At 45.3% G+C, this 19622-nt stretch overlaps 2 protein-coding genes across 5 annotated transcripts in view; both read left to right on the top strand.

Annotated features, from left to right (window-relative positions):
- The window catches only part of GCC2 (GRIP and coiled-coil domain containing 2), a 36709-nt gene extending 31059 nt beyond the window's left edge, over nucleotides 1-5650 (top strand). For 2 of the 3 annotated variants that reach the window (XM_027128666.1, XM_027128667.1), the window contains 2 exons: nucleotides 1096-1297; nucleotides 2355-5650. In XM_027128666.1, coding sequence (XP_026984467.1) covers nucleotides 1096-1297; nucleotides 2355-2425 — 273 coding nt within the window. In that variant the 3' untranslated portion in view covers nucleotides 2426-5650. Of the gene's footprint in view, nucleotides 1-1024; nucleotides 1298-2354 lie in introns of those variants that run through there. The other variant, XM_027128668.1, reaches the window with a different exon arrangement.
- A 12893-nt stretch (nucleotides 5651-18543) lies between these two features.
- The window catches only part of LIMS1 (LIM zinc finger domain containing 1), a 94081-nt gene continuing 93002 nt past the window's right edge, over nucleotides 18544-19622 (top strand). Inside the window, exon 1 of one of the 2 annotated variants that reach the window (XM_027128674.1) lies at nucleotides 18544-18661. In XM_027128674.1, coding sequence (XP_026984475.1) covers nucleotides 18630-18661 — 32 coding nt within the window. In that variant the 5' untranslated portion in view covers nucleotides 18544-18629. The remainder of the gene's footprint in view (nucleotides 18662-19622) is intronic. The other variant, XM_027128675.1, reaches the window with a different exon arrangement.

Genomic DNA, 19622 nt, shown 5'->3' with positions numbered 1-19622 from the left:
CACAAGCCAGGCCCTGCACTTTACGTTATGTTACCGTATTTAATTGTCATCATCTCTGGGTGAGAACAAGTTGATCAGGGTGGAGAAAGTTCCAACTTGTGTCTGTCTGAAAAGCACCTGCTTCTGCCCTGGACCTGCTTCTCCAAATAGATGGTCCTTCCTCAGTGTAGGGCCAGAGGCTGTCCTTGTCAAATTATGTTTTAAATGCTGAGTTAATTCAGTTATTTGCAGTAAATTATATATATCATGACATCCCACCTCTAACTATTTCAGTATGCATCTCTATAAAATATATAAAATAACATTTTCCCACATTGTCAAAGCTTTATCACAGCTAAAAGAATCACTAAGTAGCCCAGAACCTGAGTGACTATTCAGATGTTATGCTTCCATAGACTGACATTGTCCCATGATTTCTTAGACCTTAGTGTCACTTTTTTAAATGACCCTATGTTTGAGGACAGAGTTGGCCAACTTTCATAGACTAACCTGAAATGATAAGTTGTAACCATGTATTTTTATTTGTTTCAACCCAGAAATCTTCCTCAAATATTCACCATCCTGCATCTTTTTCACATCGTCCTGTGCCCTCTTTTCTGTTAGTTTCTGATTGATATTCATTGTGAATTGTCTCTCTCTCCTGGACTCAACTTTGGTTTGGTCAAGTGCTCTTCGTCTTGTAGCGGCCCTAGCTGTGGACACCCTGCCTGCCTGCCGGGCGGGGGCGGGAGTGGGGATGGCGATGGGTGTGGCCCACAGTCTGTCATCCCGGAGCCCTGAGCCCTGAGACCTGGCCCCCTTCTGCCGAGCGCGGAGGGGGCGCCGACCCGCGTTATCCCCCCACCCCAGTCCCCGGTCTCAGCCCCGCTTCCCACCGTGCGCGGTGCTGCCTCTGCGGCCGGGCCCCTGGGCCCCGTCTCCCACGGCGCCTGCTTCCCGACTTCTAGGAGCCTCTTGATGTTTCTCATCTACTCTTTTCTCCCAGCCTGGTCGCTCCTTTGTTGCCATTTTGGGGGCATTTCAGGGAAGAGAAAGAAGACCGCGTTCCTCCAGTCTGCCATGTTAACCCGTCTGCACTCCTTTCTCTGACACCAGCTTCTGAAGAGTGAAATAAGGCGGCTGGAGAGGAACCAGGCGCGAGAGCAGTCGGCCGCCAACCTGGAATACCTGAAGAACGTGCTGCTGCAGTTCATCCTCCTGAAGCCGGGAAGCGAGCGGGCACGGCTGCTGCCCGTCGTGGACACGATGCTGCAGCTCAGCCCCGAGGAGAAGGCCAGGCTGGCCGCCGCCGCCCAAGGTGCGCGTGCCTGGGACGCAGACCAGAGCTTTGAAACTTTGTCCATTGGACGCGCTCTGCCGTGTGTGTCCCCGTGAGTAGGGTTGAAAAGCTGGCTCTAACGTTTTAGGGCAGCTGTGGTGTGTTTGCATCATTTTCACACAGCAGGCAACAGTGCAGTGTCCAGTTTGATCTTCCAGTTCTTTGAATTTGGATTTGTGATCCTAGCATTGAATTCTGCCCACGAACACAGTTCCCTTTTGTGTCGTACTTTTTATCATGTGGTAGACGTCCTCACCCCCCGGGAGTCGTTCGCCACAGGGTCGTGGGAGAGAAGTGTCCCCAGTGGGGCTGCCGAGGCCCAGGACCGTGCGTGGAGCGTACATTCCTACCTGCATCTCAGACCTTCCGCCAGAAAGCTCTCCTTACACACGAAGTGCATTGTGGAGAATTTCCAGCGGGGCGAACTTGTTGCTGAGAAGGCCGTTGTGGGCCTGTTTACTCCTTCGAAGGCAGTGAGGCAACGTGTCTCCTTTCTCTGGTTGCTCTTAAGAGTCTTCTCTCTTCTTCTCTGGGGCAGTTTCACTTTTATGTGAACAGGGGAAAACGTCCAGCCTCTGTGTGATGAAAGGCAACAGGAAGCGCCACCCTGGCCCCTACACGAGCAGCGCGCAGGGGGCACTGCTGGGTGGGGAAGGCTGGCGCTCTGCCAGCCGTGCATGCGTTAACGCGCCTGCTCCCTGCGCGTCAGGTCCCAGCAGGTTCACAGACTGCATGTGTCTTTCCTACTTGATGTATGACTTGTGATAAGGCAGCTTTGCTCCCCAAGGAGGTGAGTCACACAGCATTTTTCTGTGCAGAATCAGGACCTCAGCCCCCCGCCTGACAAGACTGGGCCTTGCTTCTGTGCATGTGTGCTCCCAGCTGGCCACAGCTCACAGGGCTGTGTGTTGTTGCTTAGTACGCCTTCGCGGATTGTCTGAGACAGACAGGAAATGCTACAAGTGTAAGGACAGACAGGTTTGTAGCATGAAAATGCGGTGTGAGAAGATTAACACTTTTGTTTTGCTCCCCACAGGTGAGGAGGAAAATGCTTCCCGTTCCTCCGGCTGGGCGTCCTATCTGCACAGCTGGTCTGGACTTCGATAGACTGATGGGAAAAGCATTATTTATTAACCAAATAGAATCCATTCGGCAAAAAAGGTTCATGTATATGGCTGTCGTTCTTTTGTCCAGAAGCATGTGTACGTAAGTCACATCTCCGTGTGTGTGTCCATATGTGTGTCTGGTGGGTTTAAAAGGCTCGGCCCGCAGTGAAGTGCAGCAGGTGGAGTGTGGGAGGGGCCGCGGCCCAGGGACCCTGGCCCTCCCGCTGCCGCCAGACCCAGGGGCCACGAGGCCACCCCACTCCCTCCTCCGGACCCTCAGGCCACGTGTGTCGGGGCCGCACTGTGAATTCTGAAGTTAAATTAGATTTCGGTTCTGTACCAGCTGGGATTTAGGCTTTTAAAATAATGTTTGAAGACCATTTATCGCAAGGTCAGACTTGCAGGTAGATTGTTATTAGTGACAAATCATGAGAGAAAATTTGTGAGTTGGAGTGTGAAGGAAAATGCTTTATCAGTAACGCTGACGTCTTATGACGGGAACGTAAAGTGAATGTGCTGCCGTTCATTACGAGACTAAGTTAAAATGTGATTCATTTCGTTACATCCTTTCAAATGAGCTGTTCTTTTTTCTCTGAAGTGTGTTACCTCAAAACCTGTTCTGGGATCGGATCAGAAGCCCTGGTCGCCACGTTCCCGCGGTGGGGGGGGGGGTGCCCGGGGCCCTGCCCAGGCTCCTGCTGTGCATCAGCTGCTTCCGCGCCAGGAGTCTGGTGGACCCGGGCCGCCTCCCCAGGTGACCATTCACCGGGGCGCCGGCTTGCAGCTCCGCGTGCTCCCGGCCCCAGCGGACAGGTTGCTGCGTGCTGCATGGGGCCCTGGGAGATCGCACAGCCCCGAGAGCAGCTCTAGGTGCGGGTCACCTGCCTGGGCGCCTCTGAATATTCCATGGAGCCCATCAAACACGTGTCCTTAACTCATAAACGTGAGAATGCTAGTCGCAGTATTTCTTTGTGGAAAAATCGCCTCACAGTGTGCTCTGGGAAGCTCTCTCAGCTTCCAGTTCATACTCCGGTCTTCAGTCTCAGCTGGTGAACTGACTTTGTACTTTGGTGACTGGGAACTTTGGTTTCCAGTTTAATTTAACTGCAACTGGCTGCTGACATGTTGAGTTTGTTCTTTAAACAAAAATCTCAATGTCTGTTTTTCCTCCTGTTTTAGAAGAACAGACCTACTAGTGAATGTATTAATGAAATGCATCTATTGCAGAGCTGACTTTAAAAGTTTGAGTTTAGTTTTTTCCTTTTATGAGCTGTGAATATGAGTATGCCAGCAGTGTGCGCTATAACTGTCACAGTATTTAAATAGATTTCACTGTCTGCAAGTCCAGGCCTCTTTGAAGTCTGTAAAAACTTGTTTTGAAATATAGTCTCTACCTATGGACATAATAACAAAATGCCTTTTTGCAAGATAAAAAATGTATTACTTTGATTACAAAAGGGGTATCCTTCCCTGGTTTCAGCAATGAGAGGAAATGTACTGATTATTGTAATATTCCTATTAAACGTGTTGCACTGTTAGGCCTGCTCATCTTCTATTAGCCGAGGTCTCCTGGGCATTTTGAGTTGCTTTATGAAATGAATCTTGGGTTCCTTCTCTGCTGTCTTTACCAGTTGGGACCTCGGACCCTGGGTGCTTGGAGGAACGCAGGTCGCCATTCAGGTCCGTGGTGCCTGCGCATCTGACACCCACCTTCCAGCTGAAACTCAGGCCACCTTGGCCTTTCCGTGGGCACCTCTCAAGTTCCGGCCTCTGTGGTGTGAGGCTTTCTTGTACAGCGAACTCTGCTTATGCTCCAGTCAGCGTAAGTGGAGAATTACATTCCTTTACGCAGAAGTGGACTGCTCACTAGCAGTGCCGTGTCCTTTACCCATTAGCCAATGGTGAATCTAAGAGTTCCCATGAAGATACAACAACGTTGCTGTTTGGTAAGCAGAGCACACAAAGATGCTCACATGTGGTTAACTAGGAACGTGGTGGTGGCACTCGGTGCAAGACTGTTGTGTTTTGGTGTCTGAAAATCAACTGTGGCTTCGGCATAAGCCAGGGGGACAACCTGTTAAAGCTTTGCGGTGTCTTTGGGCTGATTTTCACCCATGAGTGTTAAAAAGCATTTGGTTGTTTATGTATTTGGTTATATAGAGAAGGGAATGTTTTTCACCTGCATTCAAAATCTGATTACATGGGAAAAGAATCAAGTTCTGACATTCAAGTTGTTACCGTTTAAAAAAATAGAAAGGCTCCTGTGAGTCGAACGCTGAATATGGTGAGGAAACGGGATTTCAGGTTCAGGAATGCAGGTGACCACCTGGTTTCCTTGGAGGATGGGCCCACCCCCACCCACCTCTCCAGAGTCTGCCCTCGCCTCTCCTCTCTGAGGACGGTCACCGCCCCTTCCCCACACACCCCATACAGATGCAGGGAGGCCCAGCCTTAGTCACCTGGACCAGGTGCAGGGCCCTACCCGAGCCAGACCACCTAGATTCTCTCAGGGTGAGGACTTGGGACCGAGAGTCAAGTCAGCATGTCTGTGCGCCCGGAATCCGGACGTGTAAACGCAGGGGCTCCGGGTGCCCAGGAGGAGCGGGGAAAGCCCCACGCAAAGAGGCCAGTAAGCTGGCGCGCAGGCATCACAGAGACCCGGGGCAAGGGTTCAGGGCCTTCGATTAACAGCATGGAGTGAGCTCGTGCTGTTAAAGTTCAAACAGAAAAGAAAGTTGAACAGAAAGAAGCAGACACTCTAATCTAGGAAGCTCAGGATTTAATGGTCTCTGGTCTCTGAAAATAAAAGAAATAGAAATTTTCAAAGAAATATTGCAAGAAAGCTTTGCACAACTAAAAGAGAAGTTCACAGTAAAGGGCTGATCAGAGATCCGGTAGAGACCGTCCGGACTTCGACGGGTCGGCTTCAGAGTTTTTGACTTGTTGATGGTGCGAAGGCAATACCTATTCAGTAGAAACCGTACTTGGAATTTTGAATTTGGCTCTTTTCCCCCAGGCTGGCGATACGTGGTCCGGCCCCTGCCGTGCTGCTGGGCAGTGGGGCCGTGGCGCCAAGTCACCCCGACCAGAGGGTGAACAGTCGGTGCACTGACAGCCATCCTGCTTTCGCTTTCAGTAGAGAATTCAACAAGTTACAGGAGACAGTAAACACTCTGTTATAAAACAGGCTTCGTGTTAGATGATTTTGCCCAACTGCAGGCTATCGTAAGTGTTCTGAGCACGTTTAAGGCGGGCTGGGCTACAACGCTTGTGGGGTCAGGTGTACTAAACGCATTTTCCACTTTCAGTGGGTTTAGTGGGACATAGCCCCATGGTAAGTGGAGGAAGATCTGTACATGACTGAAACGGGAATATCGATGTAAACTTTTAGGAAAAAAAGAGGCTCCTAAAAGGTTTCCAGAGAGAAGAAAAACAAGTCACATACGCAGGACACAGGAGGGAAAGGGGAGCTGCATCAGACCTCTCGACAGCAGCTCTGTACATCTCAAGGCACTGGAGAAATTCCTTCAAAATTCTGAGGAAACATGATCTCCAGCCTGGAATTCTGTAAACACAAGCTCTCAGTTAAATGGAAAGAGAAAGACATTTTCAGATCCTTAGGAACTGAAAAAAAAAAAAAAAATTACTTCCCATGTCCTTTCTAAGGAACCTTTGAGAGAACCTGCTCCAGAGGGAGAAGAACACATAAAACCGCAGCCGCCGAGCAGAGACCCGACGCGGGAGAGCACTGAGCCGGGTCCCCGGGGGGTGGCTGGGCAGTGGCCAAGAGGCTGAGGACGGATAAACAAGGCTCCAAACGCGGGTTCTCCTAGGAAAAAAGAAGTGGAACTAATAGATTATTTGATATAGCTAATGTATAAAATTTTATTGAAAGATGTTGGAACTAATAAGGATCTATCGTATAGCGCAGGGAACTCTTACTCAATACTCTGTAATGGCCTGTATGGGAAAAGAATCTAAAAAAGAGTAGATATATGTGTATGTATAACTGAGTCACTTTGCTGTACAGCAGAAACTAATGCAACATTGTAAATCATCTATACTCCAATTAAAAGAAAAAACACAATTTTACTGAAAAAAAGATGTTGGAAATGGAAACGTGAACACTGACAACATATTTGATATTAAGGAAATATTTTTAGCTTTTTTAGTTTTGATAATGTTTATGTTTAAAAAGAATTCTTTTAAAAACATGCTGAAATATTTATTGAAGTCACATTTGATCTAAATTAATATGGGAGGAGGGAGAAGTGGGTGAGAGTGTAAATGAAAGAGGATCAACAATAAATTCATGGTTTTCTCATGACAAACATGTTCATTTTATGCATTCTTTTCCCACACACCTGAAGCACACAGTTTTCTCTTTTTTACATAATTTGTACATTGTGTTTTTTAAAAATATTGAGATATAATTTACCCACCATAAAACTCACTGTGTAGAGTGTACAGCTGAATGGCTTCAGTGTAGTCACAGGATTGTGAAACCATCCCCAATTTTCATCATTCCAGAAAGAAACTCCCTACCCGTTGTTAGCCTCTCCCCCACTAACCCATCCCACCCTTGGCAACCACTAATCTGCCTTCTGTCTGTAGATTTGCCTATTTGTATAATTCCTGTTACATTGCAACTAACTCATTCCTAATTTCCCAATAAAAGTAATAACCTCGTGAGATTAAATGAAATGATGCAGTCAGAGGCTGACTCAGCACAGTGTCTGGGACATAGGACACATACAATAAATGTTAGATGTTTTTATTTTCCACTTGCAATGTATAATTACAAACTAGTTTCAGCACACTCTTGTCACTGTCATTACCAAGAAGATTAACATTAATGTTACGCAGTAAAACCATTGTTTGTGGCTATAAATCTTTTCTGAGGGATGTACTAAATTCTAAATGCAAAAATTAAATATTTTTAAAATTAATATCAGTGACATTTAGGTCATTTCTGTTACTGCTTTCTTAATTAGCAAAAGCAATTTAAAATGTAGTTTATCCAAGATATTGCGATTTCTGCTGTGTTTCTTGTATCTTTTTTGGTAACTTAGAAGAAAGCAAGTGTTTGGGTTTTGTTTGGCTTTTGGTCAACTTTAAATGTTATGCTGTTTCTTAACTTGCTGCTGGCTAGATACAGGGTACGCTTTCCTGGGGGGCCCTTGAGGGCTGGCCATACCTTCTCGTTCCTTTTATTACCCCAGTAGATTACCAGAAGGCCACACTCCCTGGAGAACACTTCTGTTTTAACTTCAGTCTTTACTCTTAGTAACTTCCCCGAGGAAATGGATCTGTGCGTGAAGCCTGGTCTGCCTGGCTTCAGAGTACCTACATTATCCCGTGATGTATTTTCCAGTTGCTTTGTCTGAGCATAGGTATAAATGTGACTCACTGCACAGGGTGGGAGGGGTAGTGGTGCATTAAGTCTAGTGGCGCAAAGATGGAAGAAAACCAAAGACACCACAGACTTACAGTGAAAGGGATTCTTTTTAAAATTAAGAAAATTTATGAACATGAAAAACAGTCAGTAAACAGACCTTGTGCCCATACTGTACCGGGTTCCAGAAAGAGTCACCCTTTGCTAAGAGCACTGCTTGGTATTCACAACTGATTTCTTTCGATATCTTGTTTGTACACAAAAGCATGATTTTTATTACTTATAACCAAAGTAGAGGCTAGAATTCAGACCTGTTCTGAGCAATGTAACAGATAGTTTATATTATTTATCTTAGTGCAGTTTAAGATTATAGGATACAGTTCCCAAAGAGTGAAATACCATTTTTCACAAAGTATGGATCTGTAGTGTCCTGAACGATGTATCAGTATACCTGTTACACTAAGCATAATTAGGAACTCTACATTTTATGGTATAGAGTGATCTCATTGTAAGCTGAAAACTCATGTTAACCGCCAGACGTTGTGCAATGTCTAATTCTTACGATTCATTCTGAGTTTCTGACTGAGATCCCTTTCTCTGGCCTTGTGCGTTTCTCCTGGGACCCATAAAATAGGCAGCTAACTGAATTTCATGACTGCACTGTTTCTGCTTCCTTTCCCTGAAAAGGAGGAATCATTCGGATCAGCTTTCAAACTGCCTTATATATGACGACTTTGAAATACTTCAGAATGAACTCCTTTGTTCTCGAACGTCTGTGTCTAACACAGTAGCCACTGTTCACATGTGGACATTGAAAGACTGAAATGTAGTTATTCCAGACTGAGGTATACTGTAAGTATAAAGTACACAGGAGATTTTTTTTTTTTTTTTTTTTTGCTGTATGCGGGCCTCTCACTGTTGTGGCGTCTCCCGTTGCGGAGCACAGGCTCCGGACGCGCAGGCTCAGCGGCCATGGCTCACGGGCCCAGCCGCTCGGCGGCATGTGGGATCCTCCCGGACCAGGGCACGAACCCGTGTCGCCTGCATCGGCAGGCGGACTCTCAACCCCTGCGCCACCAGGGAAGCCCCACATGAGATTTTAAAGGCATACGAAAAATAACTTGTTTCTTTGAGAAAAGTAGTAAAATGGACACAACTCTGGCAGGTTGACCAAGAGAAGCAGAGAGATGACACAAATAACTTTATTAATAAACAGGGGACACATAATAGATAAAGTAGAATTTTAAAAGATATGAGAATAATATAAATAACTATGTTAACAATTGTGAAACTTTAGAAATGAAATAAAACAATTTCTTTAAAATTTACTCTGTATTACTGTGTACGATGATCGTGTAGAATTTAAAAGCTTGACTAACCCTGTAACTACAATAGAAATGGAAACGGTGTTTAAAACCTTCTCAAGAAGAAAACACGAAGTCCAAGGGCATTTGCGGTCACGTCCCACCAAATTTTCAAGTAACAATTGACCCAATTTCATACAGTTTATTCAGACAATAAAAAGGAAATATTCTCCAACTTACTCTATAAGGCCAGCATAAACCCTGATACCACAGATAAGATATAATTGGAACATTGCAAGCCATTTCATAGTGAATACAGCTACAAAAATTCTAAACAAAATTTGATGAACAAATCGAAGCCAACAGTGTACAGAAGAAGATAATACCTCATGACTAAGTTGGGTGGATCCTCAGTATGCAAGGGTGTTTTCATATTAGAAAATACATAAATATATCTTATTACAATTACAGACGAAAAGAGAAAAGGCATTTGATCAAATTCGACATACACTGATGTAAATTCTTAGTTAAAAACAGGAAAGAGTATCCATGAAAAATGAAGAGCAAACGTCATCCTAACCGGACACTTAGAATCATTCATTTTAAAATAAGGAAAAACAGGGCTTCCCTGGTGGCACAGTGGTTGAGGGTCCGCCTTCCGATGCAGGGGACACGGGTTCGTGCCCCGGTCCGGGAGGATCCCACATGCCGCGGAGCGGCTGGGCCCGTGAGCCATGGCCGCTGAGCCTGCGCGTCCGGAGCCTGTGCTCCGCAACGGGAGAGGCCACAACAGTGAGAGGCCCGCGTACCGCAAAAAATAAAATAAGGAAAAATAACGTGGCACTCACTAGAATTACCTTTACTTAACGTGGCACTGACATCCCTGGATAGTGAAGTAAAATAAGAGAAATTCCAGACATACAGTGGAAAAGAAGTAAAACATTATTTTTAGCTGATAAGACGGCTTACATTAAAAACAAAAAAAACCCTGCAGATAAAATATTAGAAAACTTAGGAGGGTTTGGCAAGTTGGCTGGCTATAAGATTAATATATTTAAAAGGTCAGTTTCGTTTTTATTATGCTATTAGCAAACAACTGAAATACTTAAACAGAAGACACCATTGTAAATCAGAGAATACCAAATACCTAGGAATAAATACAACAAAAGGTATGGAACACCCCTAGACGGAAAGTCACAAAACTTATTAGAATATATTTTTAAACAGTTAAATAAAGGGAGAGATGCATCATATTCATGAGTAGAAAGACTCAAATCATAAAGATGTCAGTTCTTCCCTAATTAATCTATAAATTCAGAGCAATTTCAACCAAAATGTAATAGGATTTTTTTTTTTTTTTTTTTCTGCTGCGTGCCACACAGGAACTTAGTTCCCCAACCAGGGATTGAACCCATGCCCCCTGCAGTGGGAACTCAGAGTCTTAACCAGGAATTAGTTAGACTGGACCGCCAGGGAATTTCCTGCAATAGGATTTTTTATGGGATTTGATAAAATGATTGTAAACTGTATGTATTAAGAGGAACAGGCAACAACCAGGGCACTTCTGAAAAGCAAAACCAAGGACATGGGACTTGCCCCATCAAATACTGCAATTATACAAAACCACAGTAACTAAGGCAGTACATGGATACAGTGTGGGTACAAGACAAACTGACCAATGGACTAGAATAGTGAGCCAGGCCAGACCCACATGTACGTGCAACTCTGCTATTTCACACAACACATAAAATCAACTCAGAATGTGGTTCATACACACAATAGAATATTATTCAGCCTTAAAAAGGCAGGAAATTCCGGGGACTTCCCTGGTGGTCCAGTGGTTAAGACTCCACGCTTCCAATGCAGGGGGCATGGGTTTGATCCCCGGTCAGGGAGCTAGGATCCTACATCCATGCAGCACAGCCAAAAAATTTTTTTTACTTTTAAAAATTAAAAAAAGAAGGAATGCAATTTTGACACAGACTACAATATGGGTGAGCCTTGAGGACCTTGTGGTGAGTGCAATAAGCCAGACACACAAGGACAAATCCTGTATGATCCCACTCATTTGAGCTCCCTAGGGTTGTCAGAGAGAGAGAGTGGGGTGGTGGGGGCCAGGGGCGGCAGGGCGGGAGTCGTTGTTGGATGGAGACGGAGTTTCCAAGGGGGGGAAGATGAAAAGAGTCAGGAGACGGACGCTGCAGATGCTGTGCAACAGTGAGAATGTACTTGACACGAGTGAACTGTACACTTGAAAATGGCTGAGATGGTAAACCTTCTGTTAAGTGTATTTTATCACAACTAAAATTTAAAAACAACCCTAGATTGATTAAGGATTAAATGTCAACAACAGAACTTTACAACTCTTAGAATATAGAGAGGGATACCTTTTAAAACAGGGTGAGGATTTCTTGAAAAAGATGCCTGAGGCATTAACTATTAAAGAAAAAACTGATAAATTGGATTGTAAGGTTGGGTTTTTTTGTTTGTTAGAAACACTTTAAAGAAAGTGAAAAGACAATTATAAACTGGGAGAAGATATTCACCATAAACGTAACTGATAAAAGCACAATGTCATGAACAAAAAGATCTCTTTCAAATCAATGAGAAAAGCACACACATGCACACACACACGCACACGCACACACAACAAAAACTTAGGCAAAAGATGAGCAGAGTCATCATAAGAGATGAGTCCCATACTGCCCACAAATACATGAGGAAATAGACAATCTCATTATTGACTGGGGAATTTTTTTTTATAAAGGATTTTTTTTAATTTATTTATTTTTGGCTGCGTTGGGTCTTCATTGCTGCGCGCGGGCTTTCTCTAGTTGCGGCGAGCAGGGGCTACTCTTTGTTGCAGTGTGCAGGCTTCTCACTGCAGTGGCTTCTCTTGTTGCAGAGCACAGGCTCTAGGTGTGTGGGCTTCGGTAGTTGTGGCATGCAGGCTCAGGAGTTGTGGCATGTGGGCTCAGTAGTTGTGGCTTGCGGGCTCTAGAGCGCAGGCTCAGTAGTTGTGGCGCACGGGCTTAGCTGCTCTGCGGCATGTGGGATCTTCCCGGATCAGGGCTCGGACCCTTGTCCCCTGCATTGGCAGGCGGATTCTTAACCACTGCGCCACCAGGGAAGTGCCTGATTGCGGAACTGAAATATCATTTTATCCCCATTTCATTGGCAAAAGGAAAAAGTGACACCAAGTGTCGGGGAGGATGTTTGCCTTCAAGATCTCAGTAGTTTGGAACAAACACTTTAAAAAGTGGCTTGGCCTTATCTTCTACTCACTCCAAGATAAATATTTAAGAGAGATTGCAGCATATATACAACAGTAAACATTCAGAATGTTCATAGGAGAACACTTCACAATCGTAAGCACCTAGAATAACCCCAGAGCCCAGCAACAGTGGAATTAATTAATTGTGATATATTCACACAGTGGTCAAACAAATTAACTACAGCAACATGGAACGATATCAATGAATCTTAGCAACATAATGTTAACTGATAAAAAATAAGTTCTAGGGGCTTCCCTGGTGGCACAGTGGTTGGGAATCTGCCTGCCGATGCAGGGGACACGGGTTCGAGCCCTGGTCTGGGAAGATCCCACATGCCACGGAGCAACTAGGCCCGTGAGCCCCAACTACTGAGCCTGTGCGTCTGGAGCCTGTGCTCCGCAACAAGAGAGGCCACGATAGTGAGAGGCCCGCGCACCGCGATGAAGAGTGGCCCGTGCTTGCCGCAACTGGAGAAGGCCCTCGCACAGAAATGAAGACCCAACACAGCCAAAAATAAATAAATAATAATTAAAAATGAATATCTGCTTATTAAAAAAATGCAAATTGTTAAATAAAAAGTTCTAATAGATTTTACATAGTGTATTTTCTGTATAAAGTTAAACCAAACTAAAATTTTAGTTGCTTGTTTGCAGATATGTGCGTGTATGTTCAAGAATTCATATAGATTCAATAAAACTATATAAAAAGAAAAGCAAGGAGACGGTAAACAAGAAATTCAGGATGAGAGCTGCCTTGGATGGAGCGAGGGAAGAAGATGGTCCCAGTGGGTAACCATGTATTTATGTAAATTATTATGAAGGACCTAGCCTTTCTTTAAGTGGTGTTTTCGTGGGTTCTTACTACATTATTAAAAATAATCAACTGTGTAACAAAACGATGAACTGAAAGTGAGCCATTAATGGACCAAGGATGAAAGTGTGTCAGGAACTAAGTGTTATGATCAACCAGTTCCGTGTCCCTAAAGTTTAAAACTTGAAAAATACAAGCAGTGTAAAGGTAACCCGAGGAAGCCGTTACTAACATTGTGGTTCATTCTTTGCCGTGTTTTCCTCCATGAGTGATCACACACACACACCCCCATCGCCCTCCTGACCAGCCCCTCCCCGGCCGTGACACTGTGGGACGTACGTCACCAGGTGACACACGAAGCCAGACTGGCTTCTGCTGTGACTGCACCGACCTCGTGGTGGCAGATAGCCCCGAGGGGAAGGTAAGGAGCTGGTCCCTGTGTAGCTCAAAGGAGCAGTTTTAGGAACCTGTATAAAAGCCGAGCCTCCTTCACCTTTCAGCATCCTGTGCAAGGTCCCCTGGCCCCGGGCTCTTTCTTATCCATGTGAAGTGGGGCGTTTTCAGGAGGCCGTAGGCTCGAGCCTGGGAGTCTTCGTCTAAGCGTCCACCCTGGTCGCAGGGAGGGGGAGGCAAGCTGGTGTCCACCTGTAGGCTGCGTGGAGGTGGGTCTGCAGAGCTACAGTAGTGCCTGAAATAGAGGCTCGTGTGCAGGTGGTGCTTCAGCACAGGGCAGAGCAAGAGACAGGGAGACCTACAGCCAAACACCCCTCACATAATGTAACATGTGGACATTTACAAACCACCATACATATTCTCCAACAACATAAGCAAAAGAAAGGACGTATACCAAAACTGTGAGAATGCTTCCTTACAGTTGGGAGCAGTGGGGAGGGAGGGCATGAGTGTGAAGGGGAAAAATATGAGAAAGAAATTATGAAAGAAAATTTAAGTTCAATTGAAAAACAAGAGAATGGAAAGGATGTGAGAAGGGCCTTGCATTAATTACTAACAATAGTGGAATGATTAACAAGTTTTCCCCCTAGGGTTAAAACCAATTAGGACTCTATTTTTTCATGTGCCTGTTCTTGCTTGCAAATCTGATAGTTTCATTCCCTTTACTCAGTGGTTCTCAAGGTGTGCTCCCCAGACGGCAGCCACAGCACCTGCAGGGAGCTGGTTAGAAATGCAAGTCTCAGCCCCACCCAGACGTCCTACATCAGAACCACAGGCCAGAGGCCCAGCAGGCAGGGTCTAACATGCACGCTGTGTGTTTCTGGTCCGCACTCAAGTTTGGGAACCACCGGTCCATGGGACTTAGCAACAAGGAAACACTGGAGCCTGCAGAGAGCTGAGGTCAGATTAGAGAAGAAACTGGTGTGAGGACAGTGAGAGGAAACAAGTTTTATTTTTTTTTCGATTCTTTTCTATTATAGATTATTACAAGATATTGAATATAGTTCCCTGTGCTATACGGTAAATCCTTGCTGTTTATCTACTTTATATACGGTAGCATGTATCTGTTAGTCCCAGTGGCATTGGCAGTTTTTAAAAACTTCTCAGGTAATTCTAACTGCCAGGGTCGAGATCCATTGATCTATAAATAAATGGAATATACAGTGCAGCTGTTAAAAATAATGAACTAGAGATATCCGTATTGAAGTGGAAGACTGTCCAGGATATATATTTTTAAAATATTAAGATGCAAAATAGTATATATAGTGCCATTTAAGAAAACATACACAGTTGCTAAACGTATAGAAAACATCTGGGAAAACAGACACCAGACTGTTTTCAATTACTCTCTCTGCAACATGAGATCACAGGTATTCCAATATGCTGTCTCTTGATAAGTTACATGTTTATGTAATGTTTGAATTCCTGAATAGTAAACAGTATTGACAATTGTTATGCTTCTATGTAACTGGCATTGTCCTCAGTGCTTCTATTGTCTTTTTTTCCCCTACTGATTCCCCAGTGCCTAGAACAGTGCCTGGCACCAATATTTGTTGAAAGGTGAATTTTGTTTAATCCTCTAACAAACTTTTGAAGTAGGCCCTGTTATTATTTCCTTTTTGAGGAGGAGTCTGAAGCAGGGAGAAGGTAAACCACTCAGCAGGTGGCTGGGAGGATTTGAACGCGCATGTGCCTGACCCCACACCCTTCCCTCTCAACCAGGACACATCACGTATGAGCAGAGCTCTTCTGCTATGGAGTGAGAAACGAGATGAGTATATATCACCTGAGGATGCAGGAAAAAGCTGTCTAACTAACCCACCATTTCTGGACAGATAAACGCTGTTTTCCCTGTCCTCCTATTACGTACTTGTCTATTGGAGATCCATGGAGGATGAAAAGAAGAAAAACCACATTAAATAAGTGTTTATTGTGAATACAACCTCTGAACTATTTCCAATCATATGCCTTTTGTGTGTAAATGTGTATCCACATACGTATAACACATAAACTTACAAATACCAAATTTCATTTTCAAAAGCTGAGTCATGAGAGGCAAAACAGAAATGAATGAAGCAGTCTTGCAGACATTGTGGTTTCATCCTGAGAGACTCCAGGGAAATATGAACAATAAGAAACACACTTTAACATTTAAGACCAAGAGACAATATTTTTTTCCGTCTTTGTGACAGACATTGGTCAACCACGGAAGCAGCTCACCCAGATAACCGTCCACAGACAGGATAACTATGATGAAATGCACTACTGCTTTAAAACCACCAATGAGAGACCGAGAGGCAGCCAGTTTCTAGCCAAGTGTCCTGAAGTGACAGCAAGATTAACAGATCACAAACTACAGTATGTTGGAAGCAAGCTACCATGAGAAGAAACCTGCTTTATAAAATATAACCACAACAACAATTAAGCAAAGCAATTGATATGAAATTAATCTCTTACTTTTGGGAACATTTGGAATATATATGCAAAACAACCCCAACTCTTTATTCGAAAAGAAGTGGGAGATGAAATTTGTTGGGAGATTAGATATCAAGACAAGTCTCTAAATATTTTGATTTTTTCTTTAAAAATTAATACATATTCTTTTCTAGAAAACAAAGAAATATAGGAAAACATCACATAGATTGTTCTCCAAACAAATCAGAACTACTGTTGATATTTAAGCATTTTTAACCAGTTGTAATTCACACACTGTATATAAAATTTTTAACTTATCCCATACAATTAACCACACTGCATATTTTCTCAAATTACTACTGTCTTATAACTTGAATTTTTAATGAATTTATAATACTCCATTAAGGAAATATATTTTGTGTGCATGTCCTCCCCTCTTTCTAATCCCTAGACCCTCTACAGATCCAACTTCTGTTACTAGTTTCTTGCATATCTTATATTTCCAGATATTTCTTAATATACAAGTGGTGTGTGTGTGTGTGTGTGTGTGTGTGTGTGTGCGCGCGTGCGCGCGTGCCTGTGGGTGGTGTCTCCCTTTTCTCTTCCCTCAAACGGCAGCATACTAAACAAACTTTTCTCCCTTTCATTATTTCCTTACTTGAAATATATTGCAGAGGTCATTCTTTATTACTACAAATCATCTGCCTTATTTTTTTAAACTGTTGTAAAATATACATAACATAAAATTGACCTTAAACGTTTTTAAGTGTGCAGTTCAGTAACGTCAAGTATATTCACATTGTTGTACAACCAACCTCCAGAGCTTTTTCATCTTTTATTTTTTTAATTAATTAATTTGTTTTTGGCTGCGTTGCGTCTTTGTTGCTACGCGCTGGCTTTCTCTAGTTGTGGTGAGCAAGGGCTACTCTTGGTTGCGGTGCGCGGGCTTCTCGTTGCGGTGGCTTCTCTTCGTTGTGGAGCATGGGCTCTAGGGGCGCAGGCTTCAGTAGTTGCAGCGTGTGGGCTCAGTAGTTGTGGCGCACGGGCTTAGTTGCTGCACGGCAGGCGGGATCTTCCAGGACCAGGGCTCTAACCCGTGTCCCCTGCATTGGCAGGTGGATCCTTAACCACTGCGCCACCAGGGAAGTCCCAGAGCTTTTTCATCTTGCAAAACTGAAAGTGTACCTGTTAATCAAAACTCCTTACTTCCACCTCCCCCAGCCTCTGGCCACCACCATCTACTTTCTGTCTCTATGACTGTGACTCCTCTGGGGACCTCATATAAGTGGAATCAGACAGTATTTGTCCTTTTTTGTCTGACTTATTTCACTCAGCACAATGTCCCCAAGTTTCATCAGTGTTGTAGCATACGTCAGAATTTCCTTCCTTTTTAAGGCTGAATAATATTACATTGTATGGATGGACCACATTTTGTTTATCCATTTCTCCATCCTTTGGCATTTGTGAATAATGCTGGTAATGAACTTGGGTGTACAAATATCTCCTCTAGCCCCTGCTTTCAACTCTTTTGGATGAATACCCAGGAGTGGGATTGCTGGATCATACGGCAACTCTCTTTTTAGTTTTCTGAGGACCCTTCGTACTGTTCTCCACACTGGCTGCACCAGTGTACATTCCCACCCGCAGTGCACCAGGGCCCCAGTTTCTCAACCAACACAACACCCTGCGTGTGAGGTCGGTTCCATTTGCATTTCCCTGATGACTAGTGATGTTGAGCATTTTTTCATGTGCTTGTTGGCTATTATTTTTTTTACATCTGTGTAGTACTATGTGTATAAACCGTGATTTATTTAATTAATGTCCTGGTTAAACAAACCTCCTCAGTTACTCTTAAAAACAAACTGTATTGGCCCTGCCTGTACAAGCGTGTGGCCAGTTGTGTTCCGCTGCCGCACGCCGCCCCCCGCTACTGCAGTCCTCCGTAAGGGGCAGCCGCCACCCCTCGGGGCTCACCGGGTTCCCCGGAAAGCTCCGCGAGAACTGTCCGTAAACGGGGTCTTCAGCGCTGCTGCAGCTCCAGGAGCGGCCCCACAGCGCGCACCGGGTCAGAGCGGAGCTGACTTCACATCAGCACCTACACCGCCCACCTTCCCCGCCCGCGGGATTCTGGTGCCGGGACAGCGGAGCAGGACGGAGGGCGACGCAGGCCCTCACCCCGACCGCGCCGTGCCCTCACGCCCCGGGACAGAGTCCGCCTCCGCTAGGGCGGGGCCTCGGCGCGCGGGGAGGGGCGGCCTGAAGGCGAGGGCAGAGCCAAGGCGGGGCGGGGCCGACATGGGGGCGGGGCCCACATAGGGGCGGGGCCTATATGGGGCGGTCCAGGGGGGCGAGGCCTATATGGAGGCGGGGCCGACATCCGGGCGGGCGGTTCCGGGGGTGGGTGGGTGGGGCATGCTGGGCGGGGCCGAGCCTAGGTGGGCGCGGCCTCCGCCCCCGCCCCGCCCCTTCCTGCCAGTCCGCGCAGCGAGGAGGAGCGGCGGGAGCGGCGGGAGCGGCGCGGGTACGCGGTGCGGGTTCGCGTGGCCGCCGGAGATGCTGGGCGTGGCGGCAGGAATGACCAACAGGTAAGGCCGCGGCGGCCGTGAACCCGCAGCCGGAGCCAGAGCCACGTCGGCGGCGCTGCCGGCCCCTCCCCGTGCGCTGACGGACGGGCCTGCAGAGCCGGCGGCCCGAGTGGACCGCGTCCCGGCCCGGCGCTCCCCACGCCCGGCGCTCGCAGCCCGGCTCGGGTTGCGAGAGGCGTCCGTGAGGGAGGGGACGTCTCAGGGCTCGAGATTTACCGAATTAGAAACGAAACTGAGACTTTAAAGGACACTGACTCATTCATTAAACGTAAAATAAGTCTGTGATCTCAACATACATAACGCATGCTTTATGAAAATAGCATTTTCCTAAACAAAAAATTAGTGTGACGAGAGCCCTGCTCTTAACATTTTGCATATCTCCTAAATGTCTGCATTTTCCTGCCTGCTCTGCTTTCAGTCCATTGCGGTCCGTTTTGGTTGAAGTCTGAAGAAAATCTGCTCCTAACCAGACGTGTGGTTGGAAAAGGGAGCAGTAGTACTTTAATAGCTTTTCACGTAGTTGCGGTATTTTTCGTTATTACTCCAAAACTAGACAAGCTTAATGTTTCTTAAAGATTAGTTTGATGTGGAGTCTGAAGCCTTACATGGAGGTTTTCACTCTGCATGACATTAAAATTCACCGTCTGCCCTGCAGTTGGAAGGGGCTTGTGCCCCGTTGTAACATCACCCTCATTTGGAAAATGTTGATTCACTGAGTTAGGCAGCCCTTCCAAATGTTGACACATCTCTTTATACAGCATCACTAAATAACATTTCTTAATATCACGGCTGATCTCCTTAGAAACTCTCTAAGTTTGAGAAGCTGTCAAACTCCAGGTGGTGGATACAAGTTTTCCAACATTCTAATTTTCAGTTGAAAGCTTGATTTTTATTATTGATAGGAAACTCTTGGCAATTGTTTTCTTCAAAGTAACAGACTCACTTTGTTTAGTTTCAAGAA

The sequence above is a fragment of the Aethalodelphis obliquidens genome, unplaced genomic scaffold, assembly GCF_003676395.1.
Source record: "Aethalodelphis obliquidens isolate GAN/ISIS:26980383/991018 unplaced genomic scaffold, ASM367639v1 scaffold35, whole genome shotgun sequence".
NCBI classification, from domain to species: Eukaryota; Metazoa; Chordata; class Mammalia; order Artiodactyla; family Delphinidae; genus Aethalodelphis; species Aethalodelphis obliquidens.
This window is presented reverse-complemented; position numbering and strand designations above follow the sequence as displayed.